This window comes from Hyperoodon ampullatus (genome assembly GCF_949752795.1).
Source record: "Hyperoodon ampullatus genome assembly, chromosome: 4".
Lineage (NCBI taxonomy): Eukaryota > Metazoa > Chordata > Mammalia > Artiodactyla > Ziphiidae > Hyperoodon > Hyperoodon ampullatus.
The window spans coordinates 28,808,429-28,836,079 of record NC_136917.1 but is presented as its reverse complement, the minus strand read 5'-3'; the positions used below and the strand labels follow the sequence as shown (position 1 = coordinate 28,836,079).

The following is a 27,651-nucleotide window of genomic DNA, read 5'->3' as shown; positions in this document are numbered from 1 at the left end:
CTCCCACCCTCGCAAACAACGCCAAAACAGGCACTTGAAGCACAGCTGAATGTGTAGCCGGCATTTTGAGTTCTTGTTCATTGGAGCAACACGTCCAAATATGAGAACTGGCCACCTTTCAGTGGACCGTCCTCCCAGAATGATGCATGCTTGGCACTGCATAGGCAGTGCTCAACATGGTAGCTGGTGTGATGACTTTTTGCATCCTGGCTGGGTACCAATACGGATCCACCCATCAGACAATGTAGCATGACAGACTTTGGAAGAACTACTTAGCCAGTTATTCTGCCCTTTAGTGCTACGCCTCTGCCTCCCAGATGATGTTGGCTGCTTCCCCCACCACCTCACAGGCTCTGGGCCCAGTCACAGGCGTCTTTTGTCCAGCAACACAGCACGGTCACTTTCTGAGTACCTGAGCATCAGAACTGTGGAATTCTGGAGAAAACCCTGGGGAACTTTGGGCACAGCCCCCACCCCCCACCCCCACTTCCCCAGCTCTCCCTCTGCCTTTCTCTCTCTTTCAGCTCTCTTTCTCTCTGTGTGTTTCTCTCACTCTTGAAACCTTTGGAGATGTTCGCTCCCATCTTCTATTCCCTCCCTGAGGAAAGGCAAGCCCTTGAGAGCCCCATTCCAACCCCAAATAAAAAACAACCCCCAATAAAATATCCCTTTAGATTTATAGCCACTAGCCCCCAGCTTACTACCCAACACTGATGATAGTGGAGGGCTGAGATCAGCTTGTTTGGGGTCACCTTTTTCTCTCTCTTGTCCCTCACCTGCCTTCTCTAAACTCCCAGTTATTAAGTTCAGGGGCAAGTTGGCAAGAGGACTTCAGAAGCAATAACAAGGGATTTATTTTTCCTGTCTCATTTTGAATCCAGAGTGAGAGCTGCCAGGCAGAACCTCTCCAAAAGATGGAAGACAGAGGTCTCCCGGCCCCTTCACTAAAGCTGGGTCCCAGTGAATTGAAACTGAGAGGTGGCTGAGGGTCTCTGAAGACCACTTGGACTTTTGGGGCAGTATAGACTGGTGGTGGGAGCACAGACTTGCTGCTTGGGGAGACCTAGATTCAAGTACTGCCTCTGCCCCTCCCCGGCTGTGTGACCTTGGGCTAGTCACTTGGTTGCTTGGAGTCCCTATTTCTTCATCTGAAAAATAGGAAGCATTGATTTACCTAGCTCACAGGGTAGTAGGGAGGATTCCATCGAGCAAATTAATGCTCATCTTGTGCCCTGTGTACTGCATGGCACATAGGAAATCGCAAGTGAAGTTGTAAAACAGGGAAATCGAGTTCAGATAAATGGTCTGGGCAAGTCGCTTTCCTTTGGGGACCTCAGTTTCCCCATCATGTATTTCAAACATCCGCTGTTTGAATAAGATGGCTTATAGGAAACTGCTTTGAAAAGAATTGGAGGGCAGATGTTAATTCATTTGCTCAGATCTCATTTTTTGCTAATGCATTTCTGAGCCCATCTCATGGTCTCATTTTCTCCTGGCTCCAACCCCATTCCCATGAGATCAGTGGCCTCCCCAGAGCCACATCTCTCATCTTAATCCCTGTCACGCCCCCAGGAAGTTCTATGGCCAGAGTATCAGAAGGGGGCAAAAAAAAAAAAAAAAGGAACAGTTTGGATGTTAGGCTACCTTTGCAGATAAGTACCAGCCCAGCAGAAGAGAAGAGCCGCCTAGCATGTTCTGGCCTGAAAGCTACAAGCATTTACAGTGTTACCAGAGCAACCAATCCTGGGAGTTATTTGCACCAAATCCCCACCCTCAACCTAACTCTTCTTTCAATTCACAGTCTCCAGCTTCTGCTGACCCTGGGTGATCCACGGGGTGGAATATTCAGATTTACCCTTCTCCTGCAGTATATCTCTGATATTCAAAGGACCAAGGTCAAAACCAAGCCCATTTTCTTAATGCAGCTGGGAGCTGTGCTCCCAGAGCTCTCCTAAGGAAGATGCAGCTCAGACTTTGACAGGGTGGGAACATGATCAGGTTATATTCTCCCTGGCTGTTAATATTCTTTAAAATCTTTAAAATTGTCAGCCTTTAAGGTGCGAATTAGTGGCTAACGATGGTGTCTTTACCACTTGGTCTAGCATCATAGCATTATTGAACCACGGTGCAGGACCCGGTTAAATGGTGTGCCACCCACCTGATGACAGGAACATGCGGGGAGAACTTGGAGCGAGCTAGAGACAGGGGAAAGAACTTTCCACCTTCAAGGGACTTAGGATATTCCCAGGATCTTGGAAGAAGCCAGATGGGGATAATTTAACGCCAGTTCTCAATGCTGAGCTAAGAGATCGGGACTCAATATACAGTACCAGAGGGAGATCCAGATTGCCCCAATTTCCAGGTGTTCTTCAGAACCTTTTATCTGAAACCCTTCCCCAGGCCTCTTCAGATCAGTTCATAGCATGGAATTCTGTGGGGCAGATTGTTTTTAAAATTAAAACTCTGGCACCCAAGCCAGAGTTCTGGTGGATGTGACCTCTAGGTGTTCCCCTTACCTCCTGGCACCCCCAAACAAGAGTAGATACAGATATTGGGCCTGGAACCCGCCCCCCGCCACCTCCTGTATCTCCAGAAAGACTACCACCGGGGTATGTTGGCGACCTCCCCCGGCTCCTGATCACACCTGGCATGCCACCCCACCCTTCACCCCCAAAGCCCCTGACTTGACCCTGGTGGTAGGCAGTGGCAGGTCAAGACCCAGCCCTTCTCCTCATCCCACCCTCATCCCAAGGGGAGAGGGTGCTCAGGGGTGGGAAGGCGGGCTTTCCTCCATTGGGGCATGGCGGGTCGGGGTGGGTGGTGCGGGGCCGTTTTCCAGGAACACTGAGCTCTAGACACCTCGCCTGCTGCCTGCCTCACACCCTTTGCATTGCTGTTGCCTCTGTTTTTGGGGGCTGAGGGGAACATTAGATTACACCTTGTCATTCGGAAAGCCCCGTGTCTCTGGCGGCCGCGGCGGGGGGACAAGGGGAATCAGTCGATTGGCAAGATATCACCCCATTTTCTGCTAGAACCAGGAAAAAGAAATCGAGAGAGAGAGGGTACCCAAAAAAAAAAAAAAAAAAACCAACAATAAAAAGTATCTTTAGCGCAGCAAAATGTCCAGCTCAAAATGACAAGAGCTTGTCAAGGCCGCTGGTCAGCCCGTGGGCCAGGGGTCCAGCCAGGTCCCTCCAGGCCTTGCACGCTAATCCCGATGGCGGAGGGAGCTGGTGGTGGGAGTGGGGAGGCAGGGTGGCGGAGAAGGGTGGGGGGGGAAGGAAGATGCACAGGCCAGGCCTCAGGGCGGTACCCACCCTCCCTGGGCCACAGGCTGGGGTTCAAGGGAGGGGCTTTGGAATTAGGCCTCGGACCCCTTCCTGTCCCCTGACAGGTGTAATCTAAGCTTAAGTAAACCCTGTGGAGGCTGCAGAACTGGCACCTCTCCCCTCCCCTCCCCATCCACATCCTCATTTTGGAGTCCGGAGGAGCACCCAGCAGCCTCTCCCACCCCAAAATGCCCAGCAGAGCCCCCCCACCCTTCAGAGCTGCGGCTTGCTGAATCGTTGAGATGTCTGACACTGTTGAGTTCCCTACCTAGTGCTCCAACCAGATCACCTCACTTTTGAGTTTTCCCCCTCACCCTTCCCCAACCCCTCCTCCCCTGGGGCACCCCTCCCCGACCCCCACTTTCTTGGTTTTTGAGTTTCTGCCTCTTCCTGCCTGGGGGAGGGGTCGTCTCCCGGTTGCTTTGAAGGTTTTTGAGTTGTTTTTCCATGTGAATCGGGGTTTGAAGCGACCCACCCCCCACCAACCCACCACCCTCCCACCGCCCACCCTTCTGATTCCCTCACCCACGCGGGTCCCCCCCACTGGGACCCCCCCGGCTACTCGGTGACGAGAAGAGCTGGAAACGAGAGCCAGCTGGAGCGTGCTGAGGACCAAGGCTGGTGTGGTCCCCTTATAACCTGCCTGGACCCTCCATTCAGGTCGGTAATTGGGGGCGGGGGTCCCGCGGGGCCACTCCGTCCCATGGGTTCCGTGCCCACCTTACTTTTCTAACCTGCACCTCAAGCTTGCAGCCAGGGGTGGAAAGATGATGTGGGTGGGAGTCAGCACCAAACTGGGCAGAACACAGCGTCAGCCGCCCGCCCTCGCCAACTGGAAGGATGCCCAGAGGCCTTATGAGACCCTCTCAGGGGGTTTTTAAGCCACCTAGTGCTCATGGGCACAATCCTCCCCTAACTCGTGGCAAACCAGCCCTCTTCCTGCTGCACACCCTTAGAAACGAATGGGGTAGGTGAGAAAGCAAGTGGGCAAAGTGTCTTAGGTGTCAGCCTTTATAGCATATTGGCAGATCCATTTAATTGATGGCTGCCGGCCATGTTGGGGATTGTGAGCACCAAAATTACAGTTGTTGATAAATGCCGTCCCACACTTAACTGACTTATAATTAACAACCCTGTACAGCAAGTCTGTTATGTGTTCAAGATGTATGCCTTGTGTCTACTTCTGAAAAGTGTTAGAGGTACCTTCCAAATTATGACACTCCTAAGGGAAGATATTTTAAGATAAGATTCAATGTGAACAGGGTCTTTGGGGCATGATGTTGAGCCTTACGCACATAAATTGGGATTATATTAACCTTTAAATCCTAAAGCTAGCCTTTATTCCCTCTGATGTTCCAATAATCCCTTTCAGTACGAACCTTTTACTGATGGCTTCTGGACACTTATTTTGATGGCTGCTGGATATTTTTCGACTGATGATTATTCAGTTGATAGGTGTATATGGGTGATGGGTACTTTTGCCCTCTTCGGTATCCCCAGAGGGTAAGGACACAAGTTTGAAAGCCAAGAAGGGACACGTAGATATAATTCTTGCTAATTACCACGGTAAGAGAAGGCTCACTTTATCTCAGAGGTAGGGATCAGGCATCCCTGGCTTTGAGCTCTGGCCCTACCACTTCCTTTCTTTGTGTCTTCCAACTAGCCCTAGCTCCTCTCTGGGCCTCCACTGCTTCCTCCACAAAATGGGCATGAGGTCACTGGCCTCTCAAAGTGGGAGGGATTCAATAGAAATTCTTCCCATTACTTTTTTTTTTTTTTTTTTTAACTAATTCATCCCCAAACTCCCTCAATGATGAGCATCTCATTGATCTTTCCAGCATCCTGGAAGGCCAGAAGGAAACTTCACTGGCCCATGCCCAGGCTGAGCATCTTCTGTGTGCTGGGCACTGCCCCAGTCAGCTTAATGGCCTTCTCAACACATCACCGATGGCCTCCATTTCACAAAGGAGGAAACTGAGGCTCCCGGAGGATGAGGGCCCTTCCCAGGGCTCATCCAGCCTCATCAGCCCCCCACCTCTGCCGGAGCAGGTTTTCCATGGGACTCTGAGGTCTTAAGGAGTTTACCTTGCTGTGTGATTCAAGTGACTTGGCCTCTGTTTGTTTAGCTCTCAACGAAGAGCAGGGAGAATCACTGAGAAGTGGGGCTCCTGTGGCTGGGTTGGTTTGCTCCGAAGGTTCTTTTTCGATGAGGATCTCACCTCTGTGGCCGCCTCGAGCTTCTGCCAGGACCCTTGGGTGCTGGGTGGGGAGGCCAGATGCTGTGTTCTGCCAGGGTTGGGGGGCACCTCCCTGGGGAAGCCACAGCCGTCCTCCTTTCAGACCCCGATTTTCAGCCCCACACCCATTCCATGTTTTTTTTTTGTTTGGTTGGTTTTTTTCTTGCTTTCAGGTGTTTTGTTTTGGAGGGGTTTTTTGTTTGGTTGGTTTTTTTGGATTATTTCCCCCCACCACCCCACTTTGTTTTTTCATTTGTTTGCCCTGGTTTTGTTTTGGATGTCGATGCCGTTTTCTGTCCTTGATTAATTAGCTCCCTCACACTCATCCCCCATTGTGTTCCGTTTCCATGACAACGCAGCGTTTGGGCATCCCACTCGTGCCTCGCTGTGGATGCCGGCGGCTGGCCTGGACCGCGTCCGCTGGCTGGCCGGACCCCATTCTCCCCCGATACCTCCACCCAGCCCTGCCGGAGAGCCGCTCCCCCATCTCAGAGCCCAGCCCCGCCCCTCACCCCCAGTCTGTCTGCATGGCCCCTCTGTCTCCCCTCCCTGCCCACCCCACCTCCTCCCCCCTGCCGAACACCTTCCACTTCCTCCATCCTGTCTCCAGCGTGACTCCTGGACTTTTCGCGGGGCTTCCTTTTCCGAAGGGCTGCCAGCTTTCTTGGCCTTCCCTCCGCCCACACGGAGCTCCCCCTTCTCTCCAGCGGGGATTCAGAGAACTGGGATTGAGATTTCCAGCTTGGAACCCATGGAGAGAGAGAGAGGGAGAGAGCGAGTGAGTCCCCTCCTCCGTAGAACAGGGCAGACACCCCTACAGCGACCCCCTTAGGGGTGCGGCTGCAACCGCAGTTCCATGTGAAAATTAGAGGCAGGTCGGGTTGCCGAACGTCACTTGGTGGCCCTGTTTAGCCTTGCTGAGCCTCCAATCCGTCATCTCCACAGTTTGAGACAAGACTCCTTGAACTGCCCAAAGCTGGGGGCACGTCCACGTGGCTCCTTGAAGCCAGGGACAAGCTCCTTCTGGCTAGAAGGGTTTACTAGCTAACCCAAGTCCTTTCCACTGCAGGGAAACATCTCCGACGGGGCAGCCGTGCCTCTTGGCAGTTCAGGTGTCCATTAGCACTCGCCCCTTCCCCCCCGAACCCCATGCAGCTTCCGAAAATGGAGCCCCCGAAATGCATCCTGCTGCCTTCATGGTCTGCAAGATTGGGACAGAAGGCTGCATTCGCTTCCCGCTAAGAAATGCACAGAACATGTCCCTGTTTTCTCAACGTTCAAGTTCATTCCCTCGTTTATTATTATTAATATCCTATTTATTCTGCCAGGGCTGTGATGTGACAATGTGACATGTCACATTGGGTCACATCTAGAACTAATATGCAGCATTGAAGGGGCCCCCTCCCCCCCTCCTTTCTCTTTCTCTGTCCCTCCCTCTCTGTGTTCCTGTTTTCTCTCTGTCTCTGAACCCATCTATCTCTTCTCTCTGGTCCCCCCCTCCTCCGTGAGTATGCACTAAAGGCCCCTGAGATCCAGGCCTCTTCACATTAACCTCTCTTTTCCTCCTTCTGTCTCTTTCCCTCGTCTCTCTCTGTCTCTCTCTCTCTCTCTGTCTCTCTCTCTCTCTCAACCAACCTACTTTGCATGCTGTTTGTGATTCTGAGAGCTGCATCTATCAATGGAAACTTGTCAAATCCGACAGAAGCTTTTAGAAGGGTTTCTATACCCAAAAACCACAAAAATTTCATTAGAGTTTCTCATCTTTTCCTTGAGGGCCCCCCGGGGAAGTGGGCAGGGCCCCTGGGTCACCAGAGGGAGTGAGGATGGGGGGCCGACATCCTGGTCCCCTCTGCCTCTTGGTCCCAACTCTTCCCATGACCTCCCACACACACACCCCGCCCCGTCCAACCTTCCCAGAGCCCCCCGACCCCTGCAGCACGAATCTTCCGAAGCTCCCCAGTTGGGAGAGCGGGCGGAGGGGCTGCTCCCCGAAGCCATGTCTGTCAGCAAAGATGAGAAACGGCTGATAAATTTTTGTGTTCCTAACTGTGCTGTGGACCAGCCACTCTGGTCTCTGAAACCCTGTTGCTATGGAATAATGCTTCATGTCTCTTTTATTATATATCGATATATCTCTCTCTATATTGTTTGTGAAGTACTTTCCTTTGAAGTTTTGGTTTCTTTGTGTTGGAATTTGGTTTTTTAATTTTTTTTGTTGTTGTTGTTTTCTTTCATTTGGAAGAAAAAGTTTCAATTGGGGGGAAGGAAACAGCCCTGTTTATATTTAAATTGTTTTCCACTTTTTTTTTTCCTTTTTTTCTTTCTTTCCTTTCTTTCTTCCTGCTTTTCTTTCTTTTCTCCCCTGCATTCCGTCTCCCCATCCCCCCAACCCCCTGCACCTCCCTCCCCTCCCCCTCCCTCCCCTCCCCCACCCCTACATCTCCCACCCACCCCATTCCCCAGTCCGCCGCGTGGCTCCACGGTTTTCCATCTTGCCCACGAGCCACGAGATCATGCCAGGTGGCAACGTGAACATCACCTGTGTGGCCGTGGGCTCGCCCATGCCATACGTCAAGTGGATGCAGGGGGCCGAGGACCTGACGCCTGAGGATGACATGCCCGTGGGCCGGAACGTGCTGGAACTCACAGACGTCAAGGACTCTGCCAACTACACGTGCGTGGCCATGTCCAGCCTGGGTGTCATCGAGGCCGTGGCCCAGATCACGGTGAAATGTAAGCAGGGGCCATGGGGCATGGGGGAGGCAGGTCAGACCTCATATGTAGGTGGGGGGTACAGGTGGAAAACCTCTGAGTTACTCTTCAGGATTCAGTCATTCCTGGCTGTGAAGAGGACAGTCAACAAACACTTATTGGTGACAAATTATTCTGGGCCTGGCCCCATGGAACGAGACCCAGTCTTGCTCTATTGGGCTCACAGTCCAAAGTGGGAGATGACACGTAGCCCGGCAGCTATGATGCAGACTGATTAGAGCAGTGATGGGGACTATGTAGCAACACTCAGACCCGCAGAATAAACGTTCCAACTCCCGGGAAAGCTAGGTCAGGGAAAGACTAAAAGTTGAAAAGGGAAACAGGTTGTGCAAAACTCAGAGAGAGCATTGTGGGGTGGGGAGGGATTACAGATTCTCCTGATGTCTCAAGTCTGTGGCGAGATTCAGAGGAGGGTGACCCCAAATAATTTTTCTAGCTTTGTAACAGGGGCCAGCAGACTACAGCCCATGGGCTGAATCTGGCCCTCCACTTGTTTTTATAAATAAAGCTTTATTGACACCTGCCCATTTGTTCACACCTGGCTTGTGGCAGCTTTGGGGCTACAGTGACAGAGCTGAGTGATTCTCAGCAAAGGCCACGTGGTCTGCAAAGCTGAAAAGATTTACTGTGTGGCCCTCTGCAGGTAAAGGTTGCCAAGCCCTGCCCTAGGGCCATAGAAAGTGTCAGCATCAGCTGGTGTGTTGGTCATTTTGCTGAGGGATTGAACGTCTTCTGGTGCATGCTTCCTGGGGCCTGTGTGATATGAGATCTTGGGACAAGTGGGAGAGAAGTCACAGTTTTATCTGGGTGCTGGGGACACACTGTAAACCATCCTCAGTCCCTGCTGGTGGGGACAACATACAAACCTGGTCATGACGTACCGTCAAGCAGTGATAAGAACTGGGCAAAGGCACCTTTAGCCAGGGTGGTGAGGGTGGCCTTAAGCCATCTGGCCATCTGAGCATTCCAGGGGCAGGGAACAGCAAGTGTGAAGTGTGAACAGACAGAAGGGCCCTGTGGCTGAGCAGAGTGAAGCAGAGTAAAGCACAGAGAAGAGCTGTAGCCCAGGGGCCACCACTGTTTCCTTTAGAAGTGAATATTTTTCTTAAACAGCCAATTTTTTTTTTTTAAGTAAAAATTTTCAGCTTTATGGGCCATCTAGTCTCTGCTGTAGCCACTCAATTCTACCATCATAGCACAAAAGCAGCCAGCAGCGATACATACGCGTAGCTGTGTGCTGATAAAACTTTATTTACAAAACCAGGTGCCAGCCCTTGGTTTGTAGTTTGCCAACACCTGCTATAGATGGTGGGCTAGGGGTCGTTAGGCCCATGGTTGCCACCAAGGAAATGAAGGCTCAGAGAGGGCAGTTGTGTGACTAAAAGTCACACAGCCTTTGGGGTCTGCAGCCAGCGTGCCTGATGTGTGAACTTGCCTCCCACCCACAGCTCTCCCCAAAGCCCCTGGGACCCCTGTGGTGACAGAGAACACAGCCACCAGCATCACCATCACGTGGGACTCTGGCAACCCAGACCCCGTGTCCTACTACGTCATCGAATATAAATCCAAGAGCCAGGACGGGCCCTACCAGATCAAAGAGGACATCACCACAACGCGTTACAGCATTGGCGGCCTGAGCCCCAACTCGGAGTATGAGATCTGGGTGTCGGCTGTCAACTCCATCGGCCAGGGTCCGCCCAGCGAGTCGGTGGTCACCCGCACCGGCGAGCAGGCCCCTGCCAGCGCACCCCGAAACGTGCAGGCCCGCATGCTCAGCGCCACCACCATGATCATCCAGTGGGAGGAACCCGTGGAACCCAACGGCCTGATCCGGGGCTACCGGGTCTACTACACCATGGAGCCCGAGCACCCTGTGGGCAACTGGCAGAAGCACAACGTGGACGACAGCCTGCTGACCACCGTGGGCAGCCTGCTGGAGGACGAGACATACACCGTGCGCGTGCTGGCCTTCACCTCCGTAGGCGATGGGCCCCTCTCGGACCCCATCCAGGTCAAGACACAGCAGGGAGGTGAGATGCCCGCGGGAAGCACAGCTTCTTGGTGGCGGGGCAGCAGGTTTCGGGGCTGTCCCACCAGAGGGAAGGAGGCAGCCATGCGGTGATGCGTCTCCCAGCATGCAGCTGGCCGATCTTACCTGGAAGCCACCACGTGGTTTATTTGGCCTGCCTGGTGCTTTAAGGTATTTTCACGCCAGCGTTGCAAAGCGGGAGGTTGTCCTAGAAAACCCAGATTTCTGGCTACCCTTGGAAAATCCGATTTGGCAAGCCCATAGGGCTACAATCGGTCATCCGATGGCATCCAGATAGATGCGACCGCCGGCTGCATCTGAGAAAAGGGGTGTGGTTTCCGTTCGCCTCCCTCTTCTCTGTTAACTGCCCCGGCTCCCATCCATCTCTGAGTTTGAGAACCCCTGTTCACTGCTGTCTCTGGGGGGATCCATGCCGCCCATTTTGAAATAATAGTGTGTTAACCCGAAGTCTGTGAGCTGGTCTCTCACCTGCTGGGGTGAAGGACGTGGGGTAGGGATGTGGAGCATTTAGGTGCGTGGGGCCCCAGCTCTCTGCAGGTTTCTGGGCTTTTTCTTATGGACTCAGGCTTTGGAACCTCAAATCTAGGAAGAGTCAGGCAGCTGCCCAAGCAAAGGGACAGGAGGTTTGGAACTCTGCTGCCGTAAATCAGATACAGGGTGGAGATCCACATTCCAAATTATGGTCCCCACCAGTTTTCTGTTTAACTGGGGGAATGGGGAGGATGCTGGGGTGCGTTGAGAAGGGGATTTTTTTTAATGTTTTCCCACTGGCAGCAGAGAGGATGGGGGGATTGGGGTGGGCAGCTGACAACGAGGGGCGGTAGGGGGTCCCTGGGAAAATCAGAGAAATAAGAACAGTGGAGAACACTCCAGAAGCATCCAGAGCCTAACAAGCCCTTCCTTTTAGGGTGGTGCTGAGCTTCACGGGGCCCTTTTTGGGAGAATGGGAACCTGGCGGGTTGGATACCCTATGCGGGCCCATCCCTCCCAGGCCTCCCCCCAATGCCAGTCCTCTTCGCCCCCTGCCCCGCAGTGCCTGGCCAGCCCATGAACTTCCGGGCCGAGGCCAAGTCGGAGACGAGCATCGGGCTCTCGTGGAGCCCCCCGCGGCAGGAGAGCATCATCAAGTATGAGCTCCTCTTCCGGGAAGGCGACCACGGCAGAGAGGTGCGTGGGCGGGGGGAGGCGGGCTGGCGCTCGCCCCCGGCTCCCGCTCTGGGCGACTCTCTTGTCTCCCCGAGCCTGTGCCGGAATGTCTCTCTTCCCCCCTTCTCTTTGCCCCTGTCCGTTGCTAATTTTTCCACCACTCACTCTTTCCTCCTCCATTTCCATCACTCTGTGAGGTCTGTGTCTGTATCTCTCTGGTTTCTCTCTGTCCCTCTCCATCTCCGTCTCTCTCCCCGCCTCGCCCCCAGGTCGGGAGGACCTTCGACCCGGCCACGGCCTTCGTGGTGGACGACCTCAAGCCCAACACCGAATATGCCTTCCGCCTGGCGGCGCGCTCCCCGCAAGGCCTGGGCGCCTTCACCTCGGTGGTGCGGCAGCGCACGCTGCAGTCCAGTAGGTGTCTCGCGGACCCTGTCCTGACCTGCGTGGGTGGGGACCTGGCCGGCGCCTGCGCACTGACCCGGGCGGGGCCTGCGCAAGGGTGGGGGGCGCCTCCGCCCGTCCCGCTTCGCTCCTCCGCCTCGGGCGCGCTTGCGTCCATGCTGCGCCTCGGTTCCCCCACCAGTGCAGTGAGGGGCTCACCCGTGGACCCCACAGGCTCCAATTTCTCCATCTCCCTGGGGTACAGCCGTGGCCGGTTTCGCTGATGGCACCTCCTCTCTCCTCTGCCTTTCTCCTCCGGTTTTGGGGTTAGTGGAATGGCCACGTTGCGCCCATCTCACAGGTGTTTGGAGGGGTCTGTGACGCCGTCACAGCTCACACCCCATCCTTCCGAGAGAGCAGAGGATGCAGAGATGATCCTACCTCCCCAGATGGCCCTTCTTGCCCCAGGACTGGGTCCCCATCGCCAGGGACTCGGGGGCATGGGGGAGTCCGAGCTGATGCCAGGTTCTGGGGGAAGCGCAGGACCCCCAAAACATAGGGCCCTCGAATTCCTGGAGTTGTTCGCTGTGCCCGCCTGGCCTCCCTGTCACAGAAAGTCACCTTTTGGCCAGGACACTGCAGCTGGCTCTGGGCCACACCGTGGCGCCCGCCGTGCCCTCCCTGCCTGCTCTGAGCTCAGGGCCTAGGCAGGCCCCTCCGACCGCCGCCTCCCTGCCTCCCCCTCCTCCCTCCGCTCCTTCTTCTGTGCTCAGTCTGGCCCAAGTGGCCCCCGCCGTGACCCCCCCTTTCTTCTTCTCCTCTCCCCCTGCTCAGTCAGTCACGGGGTAGCCACCCCAGGCCTTGTTCCGGAAGCTGCCTCAGTGTTCAAACCTTCAAGCCCCCGCCTCCCTCGCCCCTGGGCGTGCGCACACAGGGGGTCACGGGTCAGTCCAGAGTGACAGCAACTTGGGCCGGGGTGTCTGAGCCGCTGGGATCAGGGGACTTGGAGACACAGCACCCCACTGTCACCCCCGGCCCCCTCCCCTCCTCCCCGCCCCACCGGGGCCGAGCCGAGCGCTCCGCAACTCACAGGAATGTTTGTGCTTGAGGCGATCAGTGAGGGTGTCCTGTGGCTTGGGCGGCCACGTGGGAGACCGGCACAGGTGCCGCGAAGGTGAGTACGCGCTGGTCTCCAGCGGGTTCACAAAAACGGCCCACCCTGCGTGCCCCCTAGCCTGTGCCCCGTGTGCCCCAGCAGCTCTGGGCTGTGCAGACCGTCCAGAGCCCAAATTCAGTCCCCTAAACTCTGCACCCCGCTGCCGAGAGGCACACCTGCCCAGGAACGTGGAATCCGGAACCACGCCCCTCCCCCTCCCACACCGCGCATCCGTGTGCGCATCCACGCTGCCCCCCACCCTCCCGACAAGTCACGCAGGTTGGGCCGGATTGTGAAGGAGGCGGCCTCCAAGGTCGTCGAGAAAGCGGCTTTGGCCCAGCCACGCGAACCTCCAAACCTCCGGGGCGGCCCAGGACAGGGAGTGGGGGAGAAGGGACTCCCCACTTCGCACCCCAAGACGGGTGGGGCCCGAGAGAACTGGCAGCCGAGACGCAGGGCCAGGCGTATCCCCCCCGGGGAGTGCGGGCTTCTTAGGCTGAACTCAAGGGTAGGTGGAGGCCAGACCACTCAGCCATGGGTCTCCCCAGACACCGTTCCACCTTCCTGCCTCATCGGCGCCAACCCGGAACTGCAGCGTGCCCACACTGGGGCCGGAGCAGGGCTGCGCGGCCGCTCGCTCGCGGCCAGAGACCCACCCAGAGCTTGGTCTGGCCTTGTAGCTCAGCACTCCGCCATTCCCTCCCTCGTAAGAAAGTCTTTTAAGTTAGCAGTTGAAGAGTGGAAGGTAGGTAACCAGACTGGGAGTTTTCTGGAAGGCGTCTTTCTTTCTTTTATTATGTTTTTTCTCATCATCATCACCATCATCGTTGTTTCTTCTTTTATTATGGTTTTGGTTTTATTTTTCCTTCCCCTTTCTTAGCGAATCCATTCCTTCTGGCACATTCCTCGGTTGGTCTTTCCACCCCTGCTTGATTCCCCCCGGGCACTTTTGGTTGGGGTGGCTGGTCAAGAAATGGGGGAGGGGACCCCCAAGTGTCTATTTCCAGAGGAGGGAACCCCAGTGTTTCGATTTAAGTGAGACCAGAGAGTCATTCTGGTTGCAGTAAGCCATTGGAGTGGCCTCTGGGGTCTCTGGTAGCCTGATGTCTTTGAGGATGGGGGCCTCTGATTCATCTCCGGGTCCCAGACCCTAGCATGGGACGTGCACATAGTAAGTGGTCTGTAAACCCATGCAGTGAATAAGTGCGGCTGGCATGATGGTGAAGGTTCTATATGCCTTGACCTCAAGCAAGGCCAGTGACCTCTCTGAGCCTCCCTCCAGACAAGGCGGGCTCTAGGGTCATGGGCATTTGAGAGGGTGTGGCTCCAGCCATCCTCAGCTGGCCTGAGCTGATAAAGGCACAGGCTGAGGTCTGAATTCCCAGCCTCAACCAAGACAGCCCATGGACAGCAGCTGAGCCTGGGTTCAAGGCCTGGCTCGCGCCATGTGCCCTTGGGCAGGCCACTTGCCTTTTCTGGGCCTCAGTTTCCTCACCTGTAAAATGGGAGGTGAGCACCCAGAACGGGTGGGACCTGGCACCCAGTAGCTATACAACCAATGATAAAAGAATGCCAGGCAAACCAGGTGGGCTTTGAAACCCATTTCCCCACCTGGAACGTGGAGGGGGGGGTGGAGGGGTGCTAGTTCCAGCCACGTAAGAGGGTCATGAGAATTAAATGAGGCACAATCAGTGGGCCGTATTTTGAGTCTGCAGAGGGCCTAGGCTGCTGGGCGTGCAGCAGATGTATAGAACATGAGGATTATCATCAGTAATGCTCTTAATACAGGGCCTGGCCCATAGTAGGTGCTCGGCACATGGAGACTATTACTGATATTCCATAAAGCCCTTAACACACACAGTTCATGCTTAATATATGGGGAGTATCACTGTTATCTAACAAAGTCCTTAGCATGCTGCCTGGCACACAGTAGGTGCTCCATAAATGGCAGCTGCCATTTTCAGTCTAAATATGGATCGGCAGGGTGCTGGGCACAGAGTTGGCAGTCCATGAATGGAAGCTATTAGTAGCTTGTAACAAGGTCAACCTGGTGCCAGGTACACAGTAGGTCCCCGAAACATGGGGGCTACGATGATTGCTCTGCAAAACCCTTGGCACAGTGCCTGGCATCCAGTAAGCGCTCAATAAGTGGCACTTTAAAGAGGTTGGCCTGGTGCTAAGCACATAGTAGGTGCTCAGATGGGAGCCACTGTCAGTCTGGAAGGGCCTAGCATGGTTTCGTTTTTGCTCCAAACATGAAACTGTTGTCTGCAAGGTTCTTGGAACTGTGTGTGTAAATAGTAGGTGCTCAATAAGTAAGAACTATTACTATTTTTATATAAGGTGCTTGACACATAGCAGACGCTTAAAACGTAGGGACTATTACTGTTATCCAGAAATAACAGGGCCTGACACACAGTAGGCCCTGTTAAGAAATGAGAACTAATGTTCTACATAGTCCTTAGTATAGTACCTAGCATGTTGTAGGTACCTAATATGTGGGAACTGTTTTTCTGTTTCAGTAAAGACCTTAGCACAGTGCCTGGCATGCAGTAGGTGCCGCATAAATGGCAACGGCTACTTTTATCTTCAGAGGGCTGTTGCAGTGACCAGCCCATAGTAGGTGTTCAATAAATGAGACGTGCTATTGATCTGCAGTGGGCTTAGGTTGGCATCAGGTGAACAGTAGGGGCTCAAAACAGAAGAACTATGAGTTACTAAAACTTTGGCACACAGTAGGTGCTAACTGTGGGCTGTGTTATCTGTAATGCCCTGACCCAGTGCCATCACAGTAGGTGTCCAATACACAGGGGCTTTTATTATTACTCTGTATAGCCCTTGGCATGCTAACTGGCACACAGTAGGTGCTCAAGACTCAGACATTGTTTTCTTTGCAAGTGAGGCCAAGAAGTAACCACAGGGTTGCCCTCTGGGTCCCTGGCAGTACCGGTGTTCAGTAAACAGATGCTCTTACTGTTAACCTATGAAGCTTTTAGAGACACGCCTAGCACATAGTAGGTGCCCAGTAAATGGAGCTTTTACTGCTATTCCCCGGATACACAGTAGGTATTCAGTAAATTAGTGCTTACAGTTATTCCATCCCTGGTGCTGTGCCTGGCACATAGTAGGTGCCCAGTAGTAAATGGAGCTTTTGCTATTCTTCTGGTGCAGTGCTTGGCACACAGTAGGTGTGCAATAAATATTTCACTGTTATTCTGTGAAGCCCTTGGCATGGCGCTTGGCACATAGTAGGGTTCAATAAGTAGATTTTTCACCTGCCATTCTGTGCAGCCCTTGGCACCGTGCCTGGCACATAGTAGTTACTGAATTAATGGAGCTTTTATTGCTTTTGCATTTGGCATAGTGGCTGGCACATAGTAGGTGCCCAGTAAATGGAGCTTTTGCTATTCCTGTGGCACAGTGCCTAGCACACAGTAGATGTTCTATAAATAAGTACATTTACTGTCATTCTGCTCCTGTGCTGTGCCTGGTGCACAGTAGGTGTTCACTAAATAAGTACACTTACTGTTATTCTGTGAAGCCCTTGGCACGGTGCCTGGCACATAGTAGGTGCCCAATAAATGAGGCTTTTATTGCTATTCTTCTGGCACAGTGCCTAGCACACAGTAGGTGTTCAATAGATAAGTACATTTATTGTCATTGTATTCCTGGTGTTATACCTGGCACACAGTAGGTGCTCAATAAATAAGTACATTTACTGTTGTTTTGGCACCGTGCCTGGCACATAATAGGTGCCCAGTGAATGGGGCTTTTACTGCTGTTCCACTTGGCGTGGTGCCTGGTACATAGTAGGTGCCCAGTATAGGGGACTTTTATTGCTATTTCATTTATCACCATGCCTGGCACATAGTAGGTGCCAGTAAGTGGGGCTTTTACTGCTGTTCCGCTTGGCACGGTGCACAGCATACGTGCATATGCTCCTTGGGGACTGTGGCTACCCTCTCCCTAAGAACTACTGTGTGCCAAGTGCAGCCCCATGTGGTGAGTGCAGTGTTCTTGGCCAGCCCTCTCTGCCCCCATCCCCGCCCGCCCACCCACCCACCCACCCGCCCATCTCACCTTTGGTTGACACCCGCTTCTTTTGGGTTCGACTTCTCTTTGGTTTGGTTCTGTTTTGTTTGTTATCATCTTCTTTTTTATTTTCTCTTTCCCATCTTTTGTTTCCCCACCCCCTCCCCGCCCATCCCGCCTCCCTTCCCCACCCCCACGTTCTCCCCCCCCCTCCAATAGAACCGTCAGCCCCCCCTCAAGACGTTAAATGTGTCAGCACGCGCTCCACGGCCATTTTGGTAAGTTGGCGCCCGCCGCCGCCGGACACGCACAACGGGGCCCTGGTGAGCTATAGCGTCCGCTACCGACCGCTGGGCTCAGAGGACCCGCAACCCAAGGAGGTGAACGGCATCCCCCCGACCACCACCCAGATCCTGCTGGAGGCCTTGGACAAGTGGACCGAGTACCGCATCACGGCCATCGCTCACACAGAGGTGGGACCAGGGCCCGAGAGCTCGCCCGTGGTCATCCGCACCGACGAGGACGGTAAGCACCGGCCCCGGCCTGGGACCCCCGGGACCCCCAGGCCCCAGCCCGGCCCCTGCCTTGGAGCCTTCTGTCCCTGGAAAACTGGGCTGGCTGGCGGTCAGAAGGTATTGGGTTGGCCAAAAAGTTCTTTCGGGTTTTTCAGTAAGATCTTATGGAAAAAACCGAATGAACTTTTTAGCCAACCATAGAAGCCATAATCAGGAGAAGGAGACAAGTGGCCATCAGCCTCCCCAAGCCAACCCGGGCTCCTTGATCTTGGAATTCTCTGTTCTGGATCTTCCGGGCTACATTTTCTCTCTGAACCTTGGGCCTGGAACGTTAAGCAGGGAGCCCTGTATTTTGGTCCGGTGGTGGAAGCCATGGAAACGGAGTGTAGGAAACAGCAAGCAGCACTTGCAACAAAAATTATGGTCCCTCACCCCAGGAACCTGGTTTTTTAGACTCTAGGGATAACCTGAGATTTGGAGCTACTTGGGTCTGAGCTATCCTACCTAGAAAGTAGGTAGATTGCGTGCTGATGGTGGTTAACCGCCAGCTCTCTGAGGCATAGAGACTGATTTGTAGCACTGGCCGATTTCTGTGTTGTAAATATTCCCACCGTAGCTGAGCTAGAAAGTTCTAAGACGCTAGTCACACAGTAGAAGCTGAGGGCATGGGGCAAAATGAAGCAGGCAGCTTCCCCAATAAAATTGCAGGAAACCTGGACCAGCTGTTTTCTGAGCCATTGGCCTGGAAGTTTCGGTTGGCAGCCCCAACATTTTGTCCTAACCACGGGGAAGAAATGAAGCGGTTCTTCACGCCAGGCCTTGGGGTGGGGGTGGGGTGGGTGGCGAGGGCTCTCAGCTTGGGGGCTGGCTGAAAAAATGCTCCAGTGCGGAGTGCGCTGGCTGCACCCTGGAATGTGTAGGAGCGTGCAGCTGGACTGCCCGGGTTCCCATCCCAGCTTTGCCTCTTGATAACCCTGTGGTCCTGGGATCAACTCTCTGTGCCTTGATTTCCCCATCTGTAAAGAGAGCATAAGAACCCCTATCTAGAAGGGATGCTCTGAGGTTGGAAGCAGTGTGGGTAAACCTCTTAGAGTGGGGCATGCACGGCCCACTCATGTCTTGTGGCCCTGGGCAGGTGACCTAGGCTCTGGGGGGACCTCAGTTGCCCGTCTGTAAACGGGGTGCACCGTCAGAGCCCCCTCCCCGGGCTGTGGGAAGCGTGAAGGAGGTATTCCCTCCGGGCCAGCGGTGAGCGCTCAGAGCGCCGGGTTATAACTGGCAGTCACTCGGCACCTTGGCATCGGTCAGTGGCGCTGCCCGGGGCAGGGCTGGGCACCCCAGTAACGGCCCCGCCCGCCCCTCCCCTCCCCCCCACCCGCCAGTGCCCAGCGCGCCGCCGCGGAAGGTGGAGGCGGAGGCGCTCAACGCCACGGCTATTCGCGTGCTGTGGCGCTCACCCGCGCCCGGCCGGCAGCACGGCCAGATCCGCGGCTACCAGGTCCACTACGTGCGCATGGAGGGCGCTGAGGCCCGAGGGCCGCCGCGCATCAAGGACATCATGCTGGCCGATGCCCAGGTGGGCGGGGCTCCAGGGCGGGGCCTGGCGGTGGGGTGGGGCCCCGGGCCCCCTGCGCTCCCGCCCTCTCGCTGCTTCTCTGTGTTTCTCTCTCTCTGGCTACTCCGCTCACCTCCTCCTCTCTCCCCTGCCGCCTCCTCCCGCGCTCAGTGGGAGACGGACGACACGGCCGAATATGTAAGTAGTGCCCCCCTGCCACCCCGAGCCGCTGCCAGTGCTCTTCCCGCGGGCGGGCCGTGCAGTGCTGTGACCCCATCCCCCGCACGCCCCTTGTAAAAGGGTCTCCTCCCCTGGGCCCCCGATGCACACCTAGTTACCTCTTGGAGCTAGCCGGCAGCCTCGGTTTTGCATCAGGCACATGGGCTTTTCTGCTGGGGACCACGGAGATATCCATTCTTAGCTGAATGGCCCCTGAACTCCGCTGGCCTCCTGCCTCCCCACTTCCCTCCTCCAGCCTAGCTCCCGGCCTGGGTCTTCTCCACCACACCTTTGCTCCAGCTGTTCACAGCGTTAACCACCCCCCCCTCCAGCCCACAGCTTCCCCTGTTGCACCCAGGCCTGGCAGATCCAAACTGAGTCACCTTCCAGCCTAGCCTGACCCTTTTGTCACCTGACTCAGCCCTTCCTGACCTCGAAGTTTCTCTCTTAGGCCAAAGTGTCCCCTTCATTCTGGCCCTGACGTGATGAGAGGGGTCAGTGGGCCCCAGGTGGGAAAGGAGGCCTGCAGGAGACCCTGAACCAGAGTCAGGATTGCTGTGTGGCTCTGGGCAAGTCGCTGCATCTCTCTGGGCTGTCTTTCTGCCCCTAAGATAGGGACCACAGGCTCTTCTGACAGCCCCAAGCCTGATGTTAAATTGACACGGCCTCACCCACTCCAGTAGCTCTGCTTCTCCCCCACCCCGCCCCACCCCAGTCTTGGGGGAGGTTCCCACATGGCTCCGGCTCAGACCCTCCAACCCACTAAGACCCTGGGAAGGACTGAATGTGAGGCTCAGGGGCAGGAGACCCTCTGTTTGTGCATCCTGTCCCCTCTCCTATGCTCCTGACCTGGGGCCACCCCGGAGCTCCCGGGCATGCCGGACATGTTTGTGGGTGTGCATGTATGGGAAACATGGACACGCGTGTGAGTGTGTGAGGGTCAGGGTGCTCTGTCATTCACTGAATGAGCAGTGATTTACTGAGCACCTGCTGATCCTGAGCTAGGTGCCGTGGATGCGGCGGTGACCAAGACACACCTGAGCCCGTTTTCCTGGGGTCACGGTTCAGGGGAGACGGATGTTACTTGGAACAAGGCACAAATACGTGTCTAGTTACAGCTCTGGTGGGGACGGGGCACAGATAGTGGTGTAAATGATTGAACAGCCAGCTGTTGGTTGGGTGCAATCCTGACTGGTAGCATTTGCCCTTTTCCATGGTGTAAATACTCCCACCATGTCGATTTCAAGCCACCTACCAGATTTGTGGTAGCTCGTCATTGTGTAGTATTTGTATCGCACAGATATGAGAGAATAGAATAATCTCGAGGACACAGATAATAGTAAACACGGTAAAATAATGACGGAGGGGTGGGTTTTGAGTATTACCTTTGTTTTTACTATTTATTTGATCGTACGTTTATATAATTTCATTTATAATGACGGCTGTTTAATAAGTGGCTTGCAAATTTTCTGAAAATTCGACTGTTGGCTTTCAAGAGCTGGTATAAGGAATCTCCGGCACAACAATGGATGTAGTGGAGACGGGGGTCGGGTGGGGGGGACACAGCCAGTGCAAAGGCCCTGGGGCAGGACCATATCTGGTTGGAGGAGGGATAGAAAGGCAGCCCCGTGTGGCTGGAGCAGAGTGAGCGAGGGAGGAGGTGAGGGCAGGGAGGGGACGGGGCAGGTCGTGCAGGGCCTTGTGCGCGGCAGAGGACTTCCGGTGGTACGAAGGACTTGGGCTTTTGTCCCCGGGGAGACCAGAGCCCTGGAGACCTGACTCACTGCAGGGAGGACAGAACGGGGGTGGGGCAAGAGTGGTAGCTGGGGACCAGAGGGGTGGGGACTGCACTGATCCAGGCGATCCATGACAGATGTCATACCACGTGTGCCCATGTCAGCATGGACGTGCTACGTGTCGGGGTCTGTGCATGAGCTCGGGTGCACGTCTCTGCCCGCAGATTGGGCCCCGTGTCTGCCTTGCTTGTCCCTAGCATGGGGAGGAGGGTGGGCAGCCCTGGTTGTGTCACTGATTCCCCACCCCTGCCCCCACCCGCAGGAGATGATCATCACAAACCTGCAGCCTGAGACCGCCTATTCCATCACGGTAGCCGCCTACACCATGAAAGGCGATGGCGCTCGCAGTAAACCCAAGGTGGTAGTGACCAAGGGAGCAGGTGCGAGACCCTCTATGGCCCCTTTGCCCTCAGAGCATCCCTGCAGAGTTCTTGAGCCCCTGTTGGTGGGGGGAGGATGCACCAAGCAGGAGGAACGGGGAGAGCAAAGGTGTGGGGCTGCTCCAGAGGATATTAAGACCCAGTGTGGTCCAGCCCCGCTCAGCTCTAGCCAGATGGAAACCTTTAACAGCCAGCTCTTAACTCCTCACCCTCTGCCTCCTGTTCCCCCTGCCTGGATACCCTTCTCCGGGGTGGCCGTCTCCTCTGCATCCTTTGGGTCTTTGGTTAGTCAGCACTTCCTAAGGAAGCCTTTCCCACTCACCCCCATGCCACAGTCTTGGTCAGGCTGCACCCCTCCTGCCCCCAGCACCCCGTGCCTCCCCCATCCCAGCTCTGATCACCCCAGGCGGGTTGTCATTTCAGGGTGGTGTGCCCGTCTCCCCCGCTGCACCCTGAAGCCTCCTCTCCTGGCAGCCCTGCCTCAGTTTCCCCCTCAGGCCCCTCCCATCAGTCCCAAGAGGTTGTTTTTTCACCAGCCAAACATAGCTGAGTGAGGAGAGAGAGAGAGCCATGAAAATGTAAGGGGAGAGGGTATTCCAGGCAGAGAGCACAGCCTGGGCAAAGGCTCAGAGGAGAGAACAAGCTTGGTGTGTTAGAGGAACAAAGGCCCCCATGGCCTCCACCCCACTTCCTGCACTCTCCATGCCTCACTGCTGACCACAGAGCCTGATGTTCAAGGCCTCCCAGCTGGACACAGCACCCCTCCACACTGCTGCCAGCCCATGCCCCTACCATTCCCTTCGTCTGCCTAGTCTCTGTGTCCTCTAGCGCCCATGTCACCTCTTCCAGGAAGCTTCCTGTGATCTGCTGTCCTCTCTCAGGGACGTTACATTAGAGCCGTGCTTGCTAAGCAGAACCTGCTGCATACACTGTGACTGTTCACACCACCATCCATTAAAAGTCCTGATAAGTCCTGCAATGGAGAAGCCTGTTCATGTATAGAGCTTCAGCACTGCAGGGCTTCTCAGGGCCTTGACACATTGATCACTACCCAGACTGTGAGAACCATGGGGGCAGGGACAGGGTTTTGGACACTCCTACGTTCCATGGATATTAATCAGGTGCTGGCAGGAGGCAAGGGGTGAATAAATGAGGCAAGAGCTGAGTGACTTACTAACAGAAGAAGGAGAAACATAGATGCGGGCCTGCTGTGACATCTGTTGATGTTTTCGTTTATCGGGTCCTCTGAGTCCCCTGCTTCCTCGCTGTTCCTTGCACTCACGCAGCACAGTCTCACCTCAGGGCCTTTGCACTGGCTGTTCCCTCTGCCTGAATCACTGTTCCCCCAAGACCTCCCCGCGGCTCCCTCCCCCACCTCCTTCAAGTCTTTGCTTCTGAGCGAAGCCTTCCCAAGACCGCTTTTAAAAAATGGCAACCCCTTGGGAATTCCCTGGCGGTCCAGTGGTTAGGACTCCACGCTTTCACTGCGGAGGGCCTGGGTTCAATCCCTGGTCAGGGAACTAAGATCCCACAAGCTGCACGGTGTGGCCAAAAAAAATGGCTATCTCCCCCTGTGCTCCCAGGCTGACCCCGGCCCTGTATCCTCCCCCCCCCGCAACAGTGCTGGGCCGCCCCACCCTGTCGGTGCAGCAGACCCCCGAGGGCAGCCTGCTGGCACGCTGGGAGCCCCCGGCCGGCACCGCCGAGGACCAGGTGCTGGGCTATCGCCTGCAGTTCGGCCGCGAGGACTCGTCGCCCCTGGCCACACTGGAGTTCCCGCCCACCGAGGACCACTACACTGCGTCGGGCGTGCACAAGGGCGCCACGTACGTGTTCCGGCTGGCGGCCCGGAGCCGAGGCGGCCTGGGCGAGGAGGTGGCCGAGGTCCTGAGCATCCCCGAGGACACGCCCCACGGCCACCCACAGATCCTCGAGGCGGCCGGCAACGCCTCCGCCGGCACAGTCCTGCTCCGCTGGCTGCCGCCAGTGCCTGCCGAGCGCAACGGGGCCATTGTCAAGTATACGGTGGCCGTGCGGGAGGCCGGCGCCCTGGGCCCCGCCCGAGAGACCGAGCTGCCCGCGGCGGCCGAGCCGGGCGCCGAGAACGTGCTCACGCTGCAGGGCCTCAAGCCCGACACGGCCTATGACCTCCAAGTGCGGGCCCACACGCGCCGCGGCCCCGGCCCTTACAGCCCCCCCGTCCGCTACCGGACGTTCCTGCGGGACCAAGGTAGGCGCGCGGTGATCCCCGCACCAGAGCCGGACCGGGCCTCGCGCCCACCCCCACCCCAGCCCCCTCCCTCTCCCCCGCCCAGGTAAGTGGTCACTTTTCTGCTTCCTCGTGGATGCTCAAGGCCAGTCCAGACCCCGAGGCTCCGGCGTTGGCAAAGGTGGGACACACCTAGGTGGCACCGCCGCCCCCCTCCACCGCCCCCAGCCCACCCCGTCCCCCCCAACCCCCCTCCACCTCCGCCTTTTCTCTCCAGCTGCGCCGTCTCCCGTGGCAGGGACTTGGAACAGGCAGGGCCGGGCCAGGGCCAGGCAGTAAGGCCACGGGCACAGCGGACGACAGGGAGCGCCTGGGCCGCCCCCCACACAACCCCGTCCCCCCCGCGCCCCCCGCCCCCCAGCACTCACGGGACCTCTCCTTTGCTCTTTCCCGCCTGCTGCTGCGTGGCACAGTCTCGCCCAAGAACTTCAAGGTGAAGATGATCATGAAGACGGCGGTCTTGCTCAGCTGGGAGTTCCCCGACAACTACCACTCACCCACGCCCTACAAGGTGCAGCCTCCCGATGAGTCGGGGGGTGGAGCTCGGCCGGGGTTGAGGCCTGGTCTGGAGTTGGGGCTGGGTCCAGGGTTGGGGGTCAGCTGGACTCGCTGCCGGGTAGGCTCGAGGCTCAGTCTGGGGTTGGGGCTTAGTTTGGTGTCAAGACTTATTAGTCTGGGATCAAGGCTCAGTCAGAATTGGGGCCTAGCCTGGGATCAGTCCCAAGGGTTGAAGTTCAGTCTGGGTTTGGGGCTCAGTAGGGGATTAGTGCTCAGTCAGAGCTGGGGCTTAGCCTGGGATCGGGGCTCAGCTAGGATTCAGGCTCAGTGTCTCAGTCTAGGCTCGAGCCTCAGTCTGGAATTAGGGCTGTTTAAGGACTGGGACTTAGAGCCAGGACTTGGCAGCGATTGAAGCTCAGCCTGGGTTCGGGGCTCAGTCTGGGGTTGGGGCTGAGTTTGGGGTCAACACTTAGTCTGGGATCAAGGCTCTGTTAGAATTGGGGCTCAGCTGGCATTGAGGCTCAGTCTGGGGTCACAGTTGGCAGGGTCAGGGCTAAGTCTGGGATCCAGGCTCAGTCAGGACCAGGGGCTCAACCCAGAGCCCTGCTGAGCTGGCCCGTCCCACAGATCCAGTACAATGGGCTCACGCTGGACGTGGACGGCCGCACCACCAAGAAGCTCATCACGCACCTCAAGCCCAACACCTTTTACAACTTCGTGCTGACCAACCGCGGCAGCAGCCTGGGTGGCCTCCAGCAGACGGTCACTGCCTGGACTGCCTTCAACCTGCTCAGCTCTAAGCCCAGCGTGACCCCCAAGCCTGACTCCGATGGCTACATTGTGGTGTATCTGCCCGACGGCCAGAGCCCTGTGCCTGTCCAGTAAGCTCAACTCGCCCCCCTCAGGGATCTTGCACCCCTTCACCAGCCAGCTCTGTGACTGGGGCCAGCCGCTTGATCTCTCTGTGCCTCAGTTTCCTCACCTGTCTGTAAAACAGAGATTGCATCAGCCCCACCCCGTGTGGTTCCCCTGAAGGTCCAGTGCTTCTCGTAGATGTTGTCGCTAAATATGGCCTCGTGTCTGCTCCTTGAGCATTCCCTGACGCCCCCATATGCCTGACCTTCTACTGGTTCTAGGTTCCTAGACTGGTGGGGAGACAGAGCTGGACACAGACACTCTCAGTCCTATGGTGTGGCAGTGAGAGGCACCAGGGCTGAGAGTCCCCAGTAAGGAGAGGAGGACTCTGGGAAACGGGAAAATCGAGAATTACAAGACTGTGGGCATGGAAGCTGGGGTTTTGAAGGATGTATAGGAGTTTGAGAAATATACAGTTGACCCTTGAACAGCACAGGTTTGAATTACATGGGTCCATTTGTATGCATATTTCTTTCAAGAAGTACAGACCACAGTATTACACAATCCACGGCTGGTTGAATCCACAGATAGATAGGGGACCATGGATACAGAGGACCAACTGTACTTATATATGGATTTTTGACTGTGCAGGGGGTTGGCCCCCTTAACCCCCATGTTGTTGAAGGGTCAACTGTAATTGCACAGGGTAGGCTTTCTAGGCAAAAGGTACAGTATCATCAGAAGCCTGGAGGCTTGAATCAGGAACTATAGTCCTATGTGACTGGGGCCATATGCCCATTGTATGAGCAGAAGGGAAGATTCAGAGAGGGGCAGCTCCCCAGCTCAGCCCTAGATAGCATCCCTTGGTCATGCTAGTAGACAACCCCCCATGATTCCATCTCCTGATAGGAACTACTACATTGTGATGGTGCCACTGCGTAAATCTCGTGGTGGCCAGTTCCTGACCCCGCTGGGCAGCCCAGAGGAAATGGACCTGGAGGAGGTAAGAGCCTGGGGCCCAACCAGTGGGGCCCAGACATGTCCCAGCTTTCGTGAGCCCAGTTGCTCCCAGCCAGGTTCTGAGCAGCCCACATCTCTGTTCCCACAGCTGATCCAGGATATCGCACGGCTGCAGAGGCGCAGCCTGCGGCACTCGCGCCAGCTGGAGGTGCCCCGGCCCTACATCGCGGCTCGCTTCTCAGTGCTGCCACCCACCTTCCATCCCGGCGACCAGAAGCAGTACGGTGGCTTTGACAACAGGGGCTTGGAGCCTGGCCACCGATATGTTCTCTTTGTGCTTGCTGTGCTGCAGAAGAGCGAACCCGTAAGTCCCAAATGGTGTCTGCCCATATCGAGCCACACCCCCTGAGTGAGGCAGGCCAGTCCCTAGGGCCCTGACCTCAGAACCAGATACAGATCCTCCTAACTGTGGTCAGAGTTGGGCAGAGGGAACAGTTTGAGGTTGAGAGTATCCCATAGGGAAGGTTTGTTAGAGGAAAGGACTTTGGAACTAGGGCTCTGATGGATATGTAGGAGTTCGGTAAAGAAAGGGCATCCCACAGTTTGCATGTGCAAAGGTCTGGGGTGCAAGAGGAGCAAAAGGGATTTCAGAGTGGCTGAAACAGAGTGAGGAAGGGAGAGAGTGAAGATTGGCAAGGGCCAGGCCATGCAGGCCACCAGGGTCAGGGTTCTTGGGAGCTGTAGGGGGGTTTAGAGTAGGGGATGGACATGGATTTGTGTTTGAGAAAGACCCATGTGGCCACCGTGAGGAGGACGGGCACTGATGGAGGTCCCCCCACCCCATTCCTGCAGACATTTGCGGCAAGCCCCTTCTCAGACCCCTTCCAGCTGGATAACCCAGACCCGCAGCCCATTGTGGACGGCGAGGAGGGGCTCATCTGGGTGATCGGGCCCGTGCTGGCTGTGGTTTTCATCATCTGCATCGTTATTGCCATCTTGCTCTATAAGAAGTGAGCCCCCTGCCCCGCCCCCCACTTGACAGGAGGGAAGGCTTCCTAAAAAAGGAGGGGGGTCTGGAAAGATCCAGCGGGGAACGGTCATCTCAGAGGATCATCGCAGAAGCCCTGTATGGTCCAGACAGGGAAACCAGGGCTCAGAGAAATTAAGCCACCTGATCAAAGTCACACAGCCTGGGAAATGGCAGGGCTAGTGTTCCAACCCAGCCAGTGATTTGACTCCTCTTAAGTCTCGCGCTCCACTCGGCAAGATTTGGGGTGGGGGCTGCCTCTGTCCAGTTTAACGAGGTCACGTGGGACACGTCCCAGCTTAGAAAGAGAGGGCTGAGATGTTATTCCTTGTGGCGGGGGACCCACGCAGGAAGGATTAGCCCCATTTTCTGGAGGAGACCGAGACTCAGAGAGGGAAAGAAAGCCACCCACAGTCACAGAACAGGCCCTTGATGGCCAGCACACCCTCACCTGTCTTCTTTCCCCCCCAA

At 55.9% G+C, this 27,651-nt stretch overlaps 1 protein-coding gene across 7 annotated transcripts in view; it reads left to right on the top strand.

The window, feature by feature from the left end:
* The window catches only part of PTPRS (protein tyrosine phosphatase receptor type S), a gene marked incomplete at both ends in the record, with an annotated part of 62,647 nt that overhangs the window by 22,604 nt on the left and 12,392 nt on the right, over positions 1 to 27,651 (top strand). For 3 of the 7 annotated variants that reach the window (XM_079703706.1, XM_079703708.1, XM_079703705.1), the window contains 13 exons: positions 8,030 to 8,299; positions 9,787 to 10,368; positions 11,422 to 11,555; positions 11,804 to 11,948; positions 17,326 to 17,631; positions 19,004 to 19,197; positions 21,454 to 21,571; positions 23,193 to 23,801; positions 24,254 to 24,351; positions 24,966 to 25,219; positions 26,103 to 26,196; positions 26,302 to 26,517; positions 27,006 to 27,163. In XM_079703706.1, the coding sequence (XP_079559832.1) occupies positions 8,030 to 8,299; positions 9,787 to 10,368; positions 11,422 to 11,555; positions 11,804 to 11,948; positions 17,326 to 17,631; positions 19,004 to 19,197; positions 21,454 to 21,571; positions 23,193 to 23,801; positions 24,254 to 24,351; positions 24,966 to 25,219; positions 26,103 to 26,196; positions 26,302 to 26,517; positions 27,006 to 27,163 (3,178 nt within the window). Of the gene's footprint in view, positions 1 to 8,029; positions 8,300 to 9,786; positions 10,369 to 11,421; positions 11,556 to 11,803; positions 11,949 to 17,325; positions 17,632 to 19,003; positions 19,198 to 19,347; positions 19,375 to 21,453; positions 21,572 to 23,192; positions 23,802 to 24,253; positions 24,352 to 24,965; positions 25,220 to 26,102; positions 26,197 to 26,301; positions 26,518 to 27,005; positions 27,164 to 27,651 lie in introns of all 7 variants that reach the window. The other 4 variants (XM_079703707.1, XM_079703704.1, XM_079703709.1 and 1 more) reach the window with 2 other exon arrangements.